The sequence below is a fragment of the Microtus ochrogaster genome, chromosome 1 (genome assembly GCF_000317375.1).
Source record: "Microtus ochrogaster isolate Prairie Vole_2 chromosome 1, MicOch1.0, whole genome shotgun sequence".
Taxonomy (NCBI): domain Eukaryota; kingdom Metazoa; phylum Chordata; class Mammalia; order Rodentia; family Cricetidae; genus Microtus; species Microtus ochrogaster.
The window spans coordinates 94,372,512-94,389,343 of record NC_022009.1 but is presented as its reverse complement, the minus strand read 5'-3'; the positions used below and the strand labels follow the sequence as shown (position 1 = coordinate 94,389,343).

Here is a 16,832-nt window from a genome sequence, read left to right as displayed (position 1 = left end):
AAAAAAAAAAAAAAAGAACACCCTGCACAAGAGCAGATGAGCTGCTTGGTCCACTGGATACAACTTTACAAAGCCAGCCCAGCAATGCAGTGTATTCCAGGGAGGTGTGCTAATGCCTGGAAACTGTCCCAGTGTCCCCAGCCAACCTATGAGTCTGTGGATCATGGTTTAAAACTGCTACTAACCTCATACTAGTTCATTTGTAACTGAAAGACAAAGTGCTGTGCTGGGATTCCCCACTCATTATATAAGACTGCTTCAGATGATGTACACATTCACTAGTTTGTGGTCAGTAATCTTCCATAATCAATATTGCCTACTCTTAAAGCCACCTACATCACTAACAAAATGAAAGAATAAATTCACTAAACCTCACTGATCCTTTGGTCCTAACATCTCCTGGTAAAAGTAACTGGACTGGCCTGGTGGTGGTGCACACCTTTAATCCCAGCACTCAGGAAGCAGAGGCAGGTGAGCCTCTGTGAGTTCAAGGCCAGCCTGGTCTACAGAGCTAGTTCCAGGACAGCCAGGGCTACAAAGAGAAACCCTGTCTCAAAAGAAAAGAAAAGAAAAGAAAAGAAAAGAAAAGAAAAGGAAAGAAAAGAAAACAAAGAGTGACTAAATAGCATGGGTCTGGAGACAAAATGTCAGCTTCAACCCACCAATGAACAGCTGAACCTTTCTTCAGGAAGATGTCCATAAAACCTCAACAACCTCAGAGGCAGCGGCAGTAGTGGAAAACAACCACATGCTCCTGACTGTCATCAATGGCACCCTAAACATACGTCCTCCTTTTGAGCAGTCTCTTTGTGTAAAAACTCTAAGTGCAAGTTCAAAGGTCACCGGCTGCTTCTCTGACACAAGCCATGCCATTTTGCACACTGGTTATGAAGGCACCACCACCAGGGTGGTTTTCAGACCTTTCTAAATCCACCCAATCCCAGCTATGCTCAAGACAGTCCAGTTTACACGAGGGCATGAGACAGGAAGGGAAACAGTAGCAGGCTCTGCTGACCCTGACTGATTCACTATCAGGGTCTTCCTCTATTCCTACATTCATCATTTACATTATTAATGTTGTTAAAAATAGTCTTTGATTAAAGAACTTTAAAGGAAATCACTCTCCTTGTCTTAATGTCATTGGGCATAGCAAACTCTGACAGCCAAAATTCCAGGCAAGGAAATAAGTGTTCTTTAGAGAAAACCAACGTGGAGCTAGAAATGACTAAAAGAATATTCATTCTCTTTGATAAGTAGTATTCCACCCAAATGATATTATGAGTAGCTCAAAAAGAATCAAACCTCAATCCTCATCTCAAATTCAAAACTTTGGACAGTACACATAAGGTGGCTTTACCATAAAGATTCTGATTTTTGGAAACATGAAATGGGCATTGTAGTTTACGTTCATATTCACCTCAGATAGATAGCAGATACATCTCAAACTTAACCCATGAAAAGTCAAGGGATCTCATCTTTGGTGGCTTGTATACCAGGAAAGATTTTACCATGGCCTCGAAGTGAGAACATCTATATTTCCAGTGACCTCAGATGAGGAGCTTCTACATAAACCCACAAAGCAAAAAGGCCATGTTTTCCAGCTGGGATTGGCAAGGCCTGATTGATCCAGCTCTGGCTGACCACTGGAGAGCTGAGCACTCCAAAGTAGACCCCCCCCAAAAAAAAATTCTTGGCAGGAATCTAGTCATTTTCCTAGAGAACTTGACTGATACTACTCAATCAAGCTTCCCCAATTCACCTTCCCTAAGCTGCCAGCAGCAGAAACCCAAACCCCATCGCATCACGTCCCCTGAAGCCAGGCTAAATGCAAGTCACACTTTCCTCTCAGAGCAAGTCACAAACAAAGCTGATGATGATACCTGATTTCAGTTTGCACTTTTAAGTTTCCAGAATGTTACTATCACATCAGGGACTGCATCCTGAGAACAGCCTAACAGCCAGGAGCATCTGCAGAGGGTTTTCTGCTTGCCACACCAATGCCTTTTATGTATTTTGTTCAGCAGACAACTGTGGCCTCAGTTGTGTTTTCGAAAAGTTCCATTCCACTAAGTGACAAACGTATAGTATAGGACTGTCCCCCAGGACTTGACGCCTTTCCATACAACTACACAGAGTACAGCAGGAGGATGTCTTTATCTGAACTAGCACTCAATTCTGAGCTAACACTGATTGCCTCTTCTTAGAGAGAGGCAATATATCTCCTAATTATATGGTCAGGAGTCCTTTAAGAGTGAGGTGGCGGCCTTGGGAACGTGAAGTGCCACTTGTCACATCACCAACCATCTTTTCTCTTTTCAGTGCCTCCTGATATCCATTCCTGTCATCTAACTTTCTGGTCTAGAGCTGGTACCCAGGTTATTTAAAGAGCAATTAACATAATCACTGAATCACCTGCACTTCTAATGCATGCTACTCACTTGTTCTGGGATGACCACATGCCTCGATTTCAGTCACCTTTGTTAACTGGTGCTTGCGTGCCAGGTGTGTACTGCTATTGCCTAAATAGGCAAGACCACTAACTTACTAAGAAAACCAGTTCACTGTAACGTTGGATTTTTTTTTCTTTTGTCATGTCTGCCCTGATGAGCCCTTGGCCTGATATACTTGTTTAAATTGCAAAGCACTACACGACTCTCCAGGGCCTGGCATAGACTTCAGCATTTTCAGACAGCCCTCATTGCAGATGAGGAAAACATAACTTTTCATTATAAATAAACCCTTTTAAACTGACACTGAATTCATTAAAACTTTAGACTTTTTAATAATAAATGTTAAGTAATGCCACCCACACACATACACACACGCGAGCGCACAAATCCTGATTTATTCCCCTATACATTATAGGCATTATTCTACTTAAAAGCAAAATGACGACTCCAAAAAAAGTTCAGAATTTAATTATAACTGTATGTTAATCTCAGTAACTTAAATACAGAAAAAGAGTTAGTACACCACAATCATTTTCTACACTTTTATTCTGTGGTGATTGTGAAACAAACACAGTTAAAACATGAAAACATCTCGTCTTTCACTCCCAAGGACTATCTGGCTCCGTGCACCCCAATTACAGCAGTTGTTGGGTGAGGACGGTAGCTTCTCAACAAATACCCAGTGACCCTGAATCCCTCTCTCAGTAACATACCACAAATGCATGTGGTTCTTTGAACTAACCACCAGGGGGCGTCTGTGAGCCTCACCAACCTGCTCCTGCCTCCCCTTAGCCTAACACCAGCCACCTTACCCTGAATCCTAACAAGGTCTAGAAAGGGACATCACAAGAAGCCAGCATTGGACGGTGTACTAAAAGGGCCTCTAATGAGCACTTAAAACTGCTTTCATGACTACCCCATCTCTAACAAGGAGGTACAGGCTGCTGTGAGAACTGATCCTTACAGCTAAGTACATCTGCAGTCTCTCCCTGCCCTGCCTACACTCTCATTTCAAACCATCTATGAGTCAGAGTCTCTTGCCGAGCAGGTGATGAATCACTCCTCTCTAATAAATGGGGGCTTGAGGGAGATACGCGTTAACTGTTTCAGGCCACTTGGGTGCCTTCCGCACAGGCTGCTTCAGGCCAGAAAACCTGCCTCCCATCTCTGCCACACTAATGAATTTAATAGGTAGCTAGCAGTCGGGGGAGTAGGTGCAAGAGGTGCTGAAGACACTTCTCCAATTAGTAAGCCTCAGTCAAAACTACCTAAGGGAGCTGGAGACCCTGGGGAGGACAGTCCACTCCTAATTATTCCTGCAGCAGGAAGAGAGGTCCAAACTGGGACTCCAGAGGTAATAGAGTGGGGGAGGCACCAAGCAGCAAACAGCTGGGGGAAGTGCCAGCAGCTGAGGCTCCAGGCAGCCAACAGCCAGTAATCGGCAACCCGGTAGTGAGATAAACACATACGTCTGTGTATATGTATGCAGTATGTATGTACTGAGACCACTAAGGACTTCACAAACAGATCCAATGCCCCTGTGCACCAGGAATCACATCCACACGCACAGACATAACCCCGACAGGGATGCACACACGCACAAGCACACGCACTGTATGTACACAACCTCTGTAATGACTTAGCACCTCACTGCCAAGAGTGTCTTCTGTAGCAGGTGTGTGTATAAGTCCGTGCACACACATCAGCACCCAGAGCCTGCTCTGCTCGCAACAGAGCTGGGAATGCCCCTGTGAATTAGCCTAGAAGATGGGCCAGTGGGAGGCAGTGCTTAGCTCTAGCTGATGAGCCCTTCATGGGTCCTTAGGAAATGTCTCCCCAGGTTGAACAAGAAATTCCCCTACTGCTGACCCCTCCCATATAAGTCAGATACATCCCAGTTCTCAAAATCAGGCTGCAAACAATGCTGAGTCAACCCTTCGGTCGTGTTCCTGGTGCTCAGTTCCCTCCAGTTCTACAATGACAGGGGAGCGGGGATGGAGGTATGCCCCATCTGATCTTGCGGAACAGTAAAGACTAATGGGAACGTATGCAAAGAAAAGTAATCACACAGCAGCTCCCACACTGGCAGTCTTGCACACTGCAGTGAGTTTACCAGCCCATAAATATATTTAACCAACACGACCTCATGCTGTAGTGTGTACAAGAATCTGAGAGTAATGACTGGCTATCATCTCTCGCTCTGGGCAAGTGCTCGCCTCTTTACATCTTCTTCTCTAAGTCATTATAAGGTGTCAGTGTCAATCATTACCCTCTCCAGGTCCTGCCGCAGGTGCGTGAACAGCTGCAGCCTCCTAAACAAGACATCCTGCTCCCGCTTGGCTAGATTGTCCTCTTCATCTTTCTTTGGGGTGATGAGGGGCTTGTTGAAGTTGACCTTCCTCTTCAACTTCCAGTACTGGTACAGAAAATCCACCACTTCCTCGGGCAGTCGCAGGGCCCTGGCCACATCCAGCAGGTTGACGAAGGTGTAGAACTCATCCTCCAGTTGCTGTAGCTTCTGCTTGCGAACACTCACCCGGTGGGCCTCCTCTCTATTCTGCTCCAGACTGGCAAAGGGCTCCAGCGGGCTCCCAGGCGAACACTCAGGGGCCCCGTTCTCCTGTGCAGCCCCCTCACCCAGGTTCTCCTCGGATTTCCTGTGTGAGCTGTGCTTCGGGCAATAGGACTTGAATTTGACTTCATCGTTCTCTGCCAAAATGGTCTTCATCTCGAGGCCGCGGTCAAAAGCACAGGTCACGTGGAAGGCGGTCCGGCAGTTCTTCACAGAGCACTGCAAAGGTCACATGGACGGACACCGTTAGGAAGCAGCAGCAACAAGAGTCCCTAGTGCTGGCCGCCCCACATGACAACAAAGCACACTCACTGCGACAGGAAAGCTTGACAAGAATCAACAGGGAGGGGAGGGGAGGGGAGGGGAGGGGAGGATGTCAGGAACAATGCAGGTAAAACTCTGATAGCCCAAACTACAGCTCGCTTCAGTGATGGCACTAAAATCTCAGGACAGGGGTGAGGGTGGGAGGGGATGGCCCCTGGAGGTGAGGGTGGTACAGCCCTCAAAGACATGTGTTCTGTGTACAGAGTGAACTCTGAGGCACTAATCTAGTTCTCAAAGGCTTAAGCTCATGTAGTTTTATAAAAAATGTGACCAGGAATCTCCTCAGCACACACATTCCTGGTCAGTTTTAAAAGATTCAGTCCCCAGTGCAACCCCTAGCTGGAAAAAGTCCTAACTCGGGTAGGGAAATGCAAACAGACTTCCCAGAAGCAGCCTCCAGGATCACACCAGAGGAAGGCAGAATAACAGACAAGAACCCGGCTCAGGAAGGATGGAGAAAGGTCTCCCTGTTAGTACAGAATCACCAACCACTGCATCAGAAGCTCCCTTCCTGTAGGTCCCAGGGAAGTCAGCACAGCCACAGGTCAGGCCTCATCAAGATGCAGGGAGCACCCTGCTTCCTCCCCGCCTGCACAGGGCTACAATTTAGTGCCTTTGATCCAGACACAAGCCTCTGGCCAGCAGGAGAAAAGTGATTAACTTCACCCGTCTGATCTCACTGAGCAAATCCCTAGAAAGAGGTACCTCTCGGAGGCTGTAGCCAGTCCCTTAAAAGCAACTGTATTGTGTGAGGCCAAGGGATCCCTGGGGCATGCCAGGGCTGCACAACCAAGGATCTTGTGCTCCGGGACAGCTGAAAAGCTTAATTAAACTCATTCCACAGACCCTGCATCCCATAACCACAGAGAGCAGACACTGAAGCTGGATCTCCCCCTCATCATTTGAGTCTTTAAGATACAACTCAGTGCCAGCCACAACCTAATCCTTTACTATAAAAATCCAGCCCCTTCACCGCCCCCACTTCCAATCACCTAAAATATATGCACCAAGATTAGGCTGTACCTTTATAAATAACCTTAATTACAAGAAACGTGTGAAAGCAGCTCTGGTGGCAGAACACACACAGACACACCTGGCCACTATCGTGAAAAGACTCTACTTCCCCAGCAGAACGAAGCCAAGTGGGAACAGATGACGGAGACACAATCTGTGTTTGGCTTAAACTACACTTAACCCAGGCATTCTAACCTTAAAGAGAAATGAGCTGCAGAGGAATATTTATACAGGACTTTGAAAAGATGCCAAATGGCCTTCCTCTGGGGTTTCCTATTCAGGTTGACTCAGCAAACAGATGTTACAGAAACATAAACCAGTCTCCCCAGCTGCAGACATTTTGGAGAGGAATTCTTTTAATAAAAATCTATTTTGTGAAGATATGAAAAGTCATCAGCCTCCCTTGGCCCCTTCTCCAGATTAATGCTCTGGGAAGGAGGTCAACGGCAATAGGAAAGTCATTACGTCATCTCTCCTTGTAGACGAGCAGGGCTCCCATCCGCCTCCCGTGAAACGTCAGAAGAGCAGCTAACTAACATGGACATGGAGACAGCCATTTCCCTGGTATGCCACAAGCAAGCTTGTGGTGTGTGTGTGTGTGTGTGTGTGTGTGTGTGTGTGTGTGTGTGTGTGTGTGTGTGTGTTGCATACCTGCACAAACACTCAAATCCTTTTGACCTTTCCTCTACTCTTTTTGCCTAACCCAAATCTCAGTCAGAGGCATTTATCATTTTAGTTTGCAATAGATTCTGTTGATATACAAAAAATAAAAGAAATAAAATTAATAATAATAATAATAATAATAATAATAAAAACCACCCACAACTTTAAGGTCCCAAAGCCAAATCCACTCAGGTGCCTTATGCCGGCCCTGATATTCCTATTATTGTTTTTAGATGTCTGAATACCAGCAGAAACAGTAATACTAAAAAATAAAACCACTTTGGGCTTGTTTAAGAAAAGGAAAAGAATATAAAACCCTTACTCAGAGAATGACTGATCAGTCAAAATATAACATATTGTGTCAGATGAAGTAATTTGTTTAAAGCCAAAACTACACTTGTTAAGTTCATGTCTGTGCCCGGTATGCTCAGCACTGAAAGAAGCTGCCCAAACAGTGTTTCTGCCCGCAACCCCCACCCCAAAGATTAAGAGATTAGGAGAGACAGACAGACACAGAATATCTGAGGCATATTCTGGGTCCATCCCAAAGGAAGAATCAGACTTCACCTTTAAAACCCTCAGCCACACACAGCATTCCAGGCCTCAAATCCGATATAGATAATCAACAAGCCCCAGAAATCAATTCCTCAGTTCCAGACAATGTGAAGGCACGGACAGCACAGACACCGCTTTCTCCCCAACTCCACAGTCTCATGACTGTCTGCACTTACCTGCACCTGAACATGCCAATGCAGTCAGCATTGTTACATGGCTCTCAGTAGTCCAGACTATATTCAGATCAAGTAACATCTGAGACAAAGAGCACCCAGGGCAGTAGCTTGCTCCTGCCATCCACCCAGCCAGTGTTCCAGGGCTCGTTTCTCTCAGTGCAAAAGCATCGGCCTGCCCAACACCTCAGCTACTGGCATTCCCAGAAGGCAGGACAGAGGCTTCTGGGTCTGAGTGATGTCACGTGACTAAAGTAGGAAGGCAGGCGACTCTCAAGTGCCACAGCCAAGGATTATCTAAAACTCAGGGTCTGACCAGGAACTGTGAAAAAATTTACAATGGTGGAAAGAAGTGGACACTAGGCTTGGGGCAGGCAAAGTGGAACTGCCTACCAGTGGGTTCCCAGAAAAGCTCCCCTCTCCTAACCAACAGATGAGATGCAAAGCCCACCCCACCCCCATCCCGCTCTGTACCTCACAGTGGAAGAAGACAAAGCCACTCTTACTGAGCTGTTACCTGTATGGAAGCCCCAAACTTCTCATTGCAGAGGCTGCACACGAGTGCCCACCGACTGCTGGGGATGTGAGACACCTTTGTGATGGGCTCCATCTTCTCAGGGCTGCCAATGCTTACCTAGAGAGCCAAAACAGCAAGATGGGTCTGCACGGTTCAGAATCCTAACCCAGATGTGAGGGCTCAGCTCCAAACTAGAGGAGAGCTCAGCCTCCTCTGACACAGCACCCCAGTCTATAAAAACCCAGCTAGGTTTCCCACTGCTTCCCAGTGTCTGAGGCAGACACCTGTCTTCTTAAACAGTGGACCACATCTCTAGACTGACAAGCATTTGTCACGACTAAAAAACCCCATCGTAAATATACTTAAACCATGGAGTGAGCAAGTAAATAGATTGATTATACTTAATATATTCCATCAGAACATGTAACTATAGTAAAAGTAAAAATCTACCAAGCTAAACATGGTATTGTCACCCCAGTTCAGCCTGGACCATTGAACCGCAAACTGGTTAATACCAAACCAATGAAAACTCAATGTAAATCATACCCAGGCAGTTTTCCTCTGGAGGAAACACACACACCAAATCATATACCAAAAATACTGGAATTTGAATCACAAATGATATTCTCATCACAAGCCATGCAAATTAAATTAGTTAAGGTCTGGGACTGGAAATAAATTAGACCAGATCTGAAATTAACAAGGTTGAGGCTGAGTAAGAATTTAAATAAAACTCACAGACACGTGACCAAGAGCACCATGGTACTACATGGAGTTTGTCAAAGACAGACTGGCAGGGGCAGTAACATGCCCACCCCCAGGACACAGCTGTAAAGGTGCCAGGCCTGGCCCGGTGAGTGGTGTCAACCATGAGAGGGTGCCCAAAAAGAAAATCACTGGTGGGGTGATTCTGTGGACACCACCAACCTCCAGCAGCCCTTGTACAGACCCGAGTATGGTGATGAAGTAGCCGGGCTCAAGAGCAGTCAGGGACAGAGGTGTGGGATCCGGCAGCTGCCAATGAGCCGCTCCACCCACCTGCCCAGTCCCAGCTGGAAACCAGGACCATGTCCACCAAGATGCTATCGAGGAGCAGACTTACCTCAGGGATCCACAGGGCGCAGCTGACGTGGACCCACTTGGTTCCGCTACGTGTGGGTTTCATAGCTCCACCCTTCTTGGGACATAGCAAACATTTTGGCTGAACCCCCAGGGCACATGTCCGGCACAGCCAACTGCCCTCTGGCACCTTGAGGATTCCATAGCAAGCCTGTAAGGCCACGGCAAATCACCAAGGAAGGAAAAGAGAGAAGACTTACGTTTCCTATTTGATTTTTGTCTATTTACTTACTGTTTGTTTATGTAGCTTTTGCATGCATAAACACACACACACCACATTTTTTGTAGTGAGTGCCTGCAGAGGCCAGAGGAGGGTATTGGATCCCTGGAGCTAGAGTTATAGCCAGTTATAAGCTGTTAAGAGTACGTTCTAGGAATCCAGCCCTTGTTCTCTGAAGAGCAGTCAGTGTTCGTATGACTGAGGGGTCTCCCCAGCCCCTACTAATTAATTTAAAAACCACCTAGATAGAAAGATCTCCACAGAACCATCACCAAAACAGACATGCTAACTGTGTCCTAACCCCTGAGGAAACAAAACAGACATGCTAACTGTGTCCTAACCCCTGAGGAAACAAAACAGACAAGCTAACTGTGTCCTAACCCTGAGGAAAATACCAGTCCTCCTCCCAGCACTTATGTGCCTGAGCTGCAAAGACAAGCTGCATGCTTCCTGCGCACCGAGAGTCCCAAAAGCTTGAAGGGAAAATTGTAGAGTAACCAGTGGTACAGAGAGACTCATCCATAGGAAGTCTCCGACCACTGAGCAGCGTGCTCCAGCTGGGCTGTGAGACCGAGAGGGTACACGAGACCTTTCCACCTTCACGATGGTACAATGAGGGACGGAGAGAGGACGACAAAGCCCCTGCTGAGGTGAGAGTGCGTGGGAAACCACCTGAGGAGCTTCACTGCCCAAGCTAGACACACTCCACCAACACTGTCCACGTGAACAAACAAGACACTTAAAAATGAGAATCTGGTTTCTCTCACTGATGTTTAAAACAAAGCCTGTTTTGCACAAGTTAGCAAAATTACACAAGACAGCACAAACTGCAGAAATCAAGGCTTTTACAACTGAAGTCATTATGCTGGTCTGGAGAGAAAAAGCAAATGTTTCAACAAGCAGAGCGAAAAAACAAACCACAGTGGTGCTAGGAGCACATTCAGAGAGTCCTTCACAATGCAAACTGTTCGCAACTTTATCCTCAAGTGAACTGGAAGTCAGGAAGTCGAGTGACAGGGACACGGCTCTATTTCTCCAGACACAGAAAGCACAACCGCCATGAAATCTGAATGCCCAGGACACAAGACAGGAAACCACAGGGAGAGCAGAGCACAGCAAAGGAACACTCACACTGCGGCTCTGGCCATGAGTAAGCCGCTGTCAACAGTCTACTGCAAAAAGAGATTTTGTAAGCAGGCCTAGACAGTCTATGAAGGCTTCAAACACTAAGGTTCTGTAGCAGACATTCTAGAGTTGTCTTTGAAGACAGAATTTCACTTCCTGGAAAGGCGAATCTATACTAATAAAGTATGCCTTCAAGACAAATCACGGAGGATTTCACCAAAAGAAAAATGAAGTGAGCATTAAGTGTGTCAAGAGAGAAGAAGCCGAAGCGCGAGCACCAGGGCCAACTGACTGCCACCTACGTGCTAAGGCTCTGGCAGGCAGCCCTGATGTCAGCTTACACTTCTAAAACACAGAGCACAGCCAGATTCCGGGCAGAAACCTTGTAATAGAGGAAATGCCAGAAGACTGCAAAGTCGCTCAGGTAAATGAGAAGTACCAGCCACAGTGGGGTCACAGGCCTCCCATCGTAACACACCGCCACCACAGGGCCTCCAGAGGCCAGGAACACGCGAGATACAACATGGACTAAAGCAAACATGATGGTCAGAAGAGCTGAGGCAAGGCCACAGCTGGGAGGGTGATGAGGGTCTCCAGGGTGTGGGCGGGGCATGTGCGGTCTCAGCACGCAGGAGGCAGAGGCAGGACTGTCTCAGTCGGAGGCTACACCCGTCTATACACTGAGCTCTGGACCAGCCAGAGCTATTTCAAAGAATGATAATGCAAGACAAAGTTCAGAGGTCACTTAAGCAACTCTTCCACTTCCTCTATGTTTGTTTTAAATTTCAGTGTCACCGATGGCCTCAAGGAAAAGTACTTGAGGACAGCTTTCTAAACCACCGAAGTGCACGGTGCACATGGCCCCACACAAATCCACATCGCTTCATCATTGTGGGAAAGGTTAAATAAGGAACTGGACAGAGAGACCAAAGGTTATAACACTTGCTGCTCTTCCACACAACCCAAATTTGGATCGCAGCAGCTCACAACCTATAACCCCAGCCTTAGGGAATAAATACAAACATTAAAATATATATTTTATTATTAATAATAATAATAAATCTCTTAAGTTAAATGAGAGGTAAAAGGCCCTATATCTGTGAACAAGCTTTTTAAACTACCCAGTGCCCACCCTCCCTGGAGGGAAAGACAGTAACAAGCAGCCACCATTTTCTACTGCATCTTGAAATAAAGCTCAAGGAGAGGGGCTCTTGGAGTCAGATGGCTCAGCAGTCAACAGCATTGGGTGCTCACGTGGAGGACCCAGGTTCAGTTCCCAGCACCCACACGGTGTCTTACAGTCATCCATTAACTCCAGTTCCAGGAGACCCGATGCACTCTCCTGACCTGTGATCACCAGGCATGCATGTGGTGCATACAGACATAACGTGCTGGCAAAACATCCACACAGGGAAAACTAAACAAAATCTAAAATGGAAGACAAAAAGGGGAGCTTGACACTCCTTCAATAGCTAGGTTTATATGTAAACAAATATTAATGCTGTGGATTATCCTATATCCCCAAAAGATACGCTCAAGACTCCACCGCTACCTGAAAAGTGACCTTTACCAACAGTCCCTGGACATGTGATTACTTGGAGTAAGATCATACTGCTGTGGGCAGGCACTTAGTCCTACAGGCCTAGGGACTGTCTAAGAAGATAGCCCTGGGGAGACAGACACACAGGGAAAACAGCATGAGTACTAAAGTTTGCCACATGCCAAGAACAGCAAGGACTGACAAGACCCCACCATAAGCCAGGAAGAGACAAGGAAGAACAAAACTGAATGTTCCCGAAACAGCTTCCGCTCTTTCTAATCACCATTTATGAAGCTTAGGAAACTAATGTAGAGTTTAACCACCTCTTCGAGGATTTGTTTTTCCACGGAGTTCCCACTTGGATCCTAGCGCCTTCGGGTTGTAAAGGGAAAGACCTACCCCCTAGGACTGGTGTTGGCAATGACATCCCTAGACCACAGCTGTGAGGATGCAGCCCCATCTGGAAGCATCCTGGGCTCCAGAGAGTACAGGCTGGCTGACAGGCTCACCCCAGAACCCTAGACAGCTTCTCTGTGGGCTTTGTCCCCTTACCTGGTGCACACAGATGTTACATTTGTCACAGAATACCATCTCGTTGCCATCCTCGCCATCGGGTGACTGGCAGACATCACAGACAACGTCTTCATCATATTCAATTCCCAAGCCCTCTTCTGTCTCTATGGCATGATTCATATTATCATAGCATCGCTGTTCAAATTCCTCCAAGACCCTTTCCATGGTGTACTCGTCCAGCTCAGGCATCCCTGAAGGAAAACACCAGACACGTGAGTAAGTGCACATTAATAATCACTGTAATGAAACATTGGCATGTTTAAACTCCTAAATAAAACACAAATAAAAGAAAATCGGAGGGTCAGAGAAATTTCCATCAAGAGACTCAAACCAACCGGCAGATAAACACCTCCATTCCAGTTTGTTCCTTACAAAAGATAGGGTAAAGAAGCAAAACTTCAAAACAATCTCAAAAACACGCTAGGGTATAAATACATGCACTGCTAAATGCACCACTGTTGCTATGACACTCATTTAACTTAGAAAGCCGGGACCATATATTATGGTGTTTGGGCTTTCCTGTTTTGGTTTTCAGGGTTTTATTTTGTTTTGTTTTTAATTTTCTTTCTTGCTGCTTAAAACAGTGCCCTGAAGCAGATTTCACAAGGAACACCCAAATGTCTTTAACTGGCTCATCCCTCTCCGCTCTGAATTCACCAAGCAGAAATGCATAATCATTCCATCAGACAGAAATCAGATCCAGGAAAGGCAAACAGAGGAGATGTCTGGAGCAAAGAACTCAGTTCACTACGAGTCAAATAAAATGCAATACAATCCTACAAGAGCCATCAAACCTAAGCCGAGGGCACAAGGGGAAGGCTCTGGGTCAAGAGCAGCTACTGCTACAGCGGAGGAGCTGGGCTAGGTTCCCAGCACTGTCTGTCTGTAACTCCAGATCCCAGAGCTCTGAAACCCTCTCCTGACCTACCCTGGAACTGCACACACCCACACAGGTACATACATGTAATTAAAATAAAGCCTTGTAAAAAGAAAAGACAAAAAAAATAAAAGAAAGTGGTTACTGTGGTCTTAGTAGTGAGAAAAGAGCTACTTCCTATGTGCAGATGTTCTCCGAATTGCTGATAAGGAAAATGCGCCTTGTAAAGAAAGGCATTCCAGAGAAACATTTAGGAGTCACTGGGTCTCAGGCCAGCAGGAGCTGTATTAGGAGACCTGGAAGGGGGTGGGGCGAGTTTAAAAGGTGGGCGGATATAATCTGAGCCTATAACTTATATGCATCATTATAAAATCAAAACCATCACTTTCAGGTTTTAAAATTTTGCGGATGAGCTGGAAAGGCAGAAGAACACTCGCTGTGCTCTTCTTCTGGAGAACCTGAGTTCAGGACCTGGTACCAACGCAGGGCAGTTCACAACCACCTACGACTTCACTTCAGGGACCAACCCCTCTTAAAGAGCACCCACATGTTCGTATGCCTATATGCTGCCGTGTGTGCACACAAGGAAGTCTTCTCTTCATGAGAGAAGACATTGAGAATGCATAGTGGTGAGCACTGCACACACTAGGGCGCTTTTCCCCCAGTGCCTAGCTTGTGGATACTCCTAACTTTACTTTGCCTTCTAAGGAACCTTTACCATAAAAAGGTCAGTAGCGACTGGGACAAGCATCTTTAAACTGGTGTTCAGTGTATGTCAAAGGATGATTTATTCTGCCAAGTCAGTTTATCTTGCCTAATGCCCCAGCCACGTGAGTTCTTACAACTCAAAGTACTGCAAAGCCAGTCTCTCGGCTGAGTCTCTGGACAGGACCCTGGACTAGATGGACACCGACAGCCAGCCAAATGCTTCACACTGTGTTTTGAGCGGTTTTAAACAGACAGTGTTAAGCATCTGGCCAGCTCAAAAGACAGAACTGAATCTTCTACATCAGCATAATACACCACTCAGATATATATACCACACATAGTATACCACTCCCCAGGGACTTTTGAACAGATTCTACCACAGCCCCAGGCTTACTCCTGTTCTGACCACAAATACTTAAAGCAGGAAACAAGACCAGGAACACCAACTCAGTCAACACACCTAAGACACCAAGTAGAAAACGCCAACATTCGCAACTCAATCCTACCCAGTCCCATTCAACTGGCTGGTGAGCTCAATGGCAGGGCAAGCTGCTAGCAGAGCCAGGCCGAGGCAGACTCCATGAGAACACAAGCTTCAAACAGCGCTTGCCTTCCAGCCCTGAAGTCAAGCACACACTGACTCTTTCCTATGTGCTGGAGAACAGCCCATGCCATCACGCCCCGACCCTGCTTCCACAGCACTAATGTAGTCTTTGGCACCGAGTTCACTGTGTCAGGACAAGCCCTCAGAGCAACCATGGGAAATGACAGCTGGAATGCGAGGAGACCTATGTAATCCCAGACTCCACAGCATGACACGCAGCTCCAACAAGGAGAGAGACCATCAGAGTATGCTCTCAGCTAGGGCACACCTCACTCAAAGAAAGCCAGAAGAGTGTAAAGAGGTAAAATCAAGAGGGTTTGGAGCAATCTTTACAGGCTCACTCTGAGAAGCAACAGGATGCAGCTGGGGGAAGATGCATCGCATCACAACAGTAGGGCATGAGCAGGGTCCTGGACTGGACCTCCTACTAATCTCCCTGGGTTGTGGTTCCCAGATAGGGACAGGAAGCCAGTCATTGCAGCCAAAACGGGCCAGCTTCCACCCTATGGAACTGTCCCTCATTAGCCCACCAGTGCTCTGAATCCCCAAGTGGACTCTGTCACCAAAGCCAGATAATATGGTCTCCAAAGATTCTGAGATGACTGAAAACGGTTGTGCCTGGGTGGGCTCCAGCCTCTCACAGGACTCCAGGAGTCACTACAGACACAAGCAGCTCCTCCTTCAATGTGAGCTGATGTAATAACACAGTCTCACCCATCTCCTTAAACTCTTCGTTGGTTAGCTCCAGCCATGCGGCATCCATATCGTTGAGGTCATAGCGACATACGCTGTCTGCCAGTGACCGGATATCAACGTAGCCCAACTCTGGAGGCTCAGAGGCGGATGATGCGATGTACTTCTTAGGCCTGATGAACATGAGAGATTTCTCTTCAGACACAACCCTGTTCAACAAGAAAACAAGTAGCCAGATTACTTTCTCTTCCATGGACAAGAAAGTTTCAGAGGCCAGGTACAACTTCCTCCTCCAGTCCTCAAGGCCAGACCATCCCCTATGCTCGGAAAAACTATGACTTAAAACTCAAATTATCAGGCCAGGCAGTGGTGACGGATGCCTTTAATCCTAGCACTCAGGAGGCAGAGGCAGGTAGATCTCTGTGAGTTCAAGGCCAGCCTAGTCTACGGAGTGAGTTCCGGGACTGGCTCCATAGCTATTGAAAAACCCTGGTTTTGGGCGGGGGTGGGGTGGGAGTGGGGGGGGGTGGGGTGCGCGGGAGGACAACACAAGTATCAACAACACCCTCAGCCAGATGCTGCGGACTTCAGAGCTGCTCCTTCCTAGCACACATCCCTACCCTACCCGCCTCCATGTCTCCACACCCCACATGTCCATAGTTGGTTTCTAAATTCCTTCTGTCAATCAGGTGTGCTCACTCCTCTGAAGTTGTCAGAACCAGATAGACTTCGCTACACAGAGTCCTCGGGGACACAGCTGGCAAAAGCAGCCACAAGCTGTGCACCGCCCATGCTGCAGACCACAGGCAATGGCTCTGAACTCTCACCTTCCAAAAGACTAAGTGAAAACAGTGGGCAGCTGCAATTCCTAGGAATTCTGAGAGCCGGAGCCCACTAAACACATAACCCCAGAACGATTCTGCTGCTACCACTCTCACAGCCTGCTCACATCTAGAGAGTACTTTCCAGCTGCACCCAAGCCGTGTAAGGGACAGCGCAGAGCCAAGGGCTCTCAGCCCATGAGAGCGCTGTGGTCTCAGGACTTCCGTATTCGCTGTCCACCATGAGCACTCAGGCCAACAGGATGTCCAGCGTTTATAGGTGT

General features: G+C 47.0%; 1 protein-coding gene across 3 annotated transcripts in view; it reads right to left on the bottom strand.

Moving 5' to 3' along the window:
* Positions 1-16,832, bottom strand: part of Jade1 (jade family PHD finger 1) — a 54,367-nt gene that overhangs the window by 7,697 nt on the left and 29,838 nt on the right. For all 3 annotated transcript variants that reach the window (XM_005343935.2, XM_026782889.1, XM_026782886.1), the window contains exons 5-9: positions 15,749-15,936; positions 12,825-13,036; positions 9,371-9,538; positions 8,269-8,385; positions 4,720-5,241 (exon numbers count right to left, since the gene is read on the bottom strand). In XM_005343935.2, coding sequence (XP_005343992.1) covers positions 4,720-5,241; positions 8,269-8,385; positions 9,371-9,538; positions 12,825-13,036; positions 15,749-15,936 — 1,207 coding nt within the window. The remainder of the gene's footprint in view (positions 1-4,719; positions 5,242-8,268; positions 8,386-9,370; positions 9,539-12,824; positions 13,037-15,748; positions 15,937-16,832) is intronic.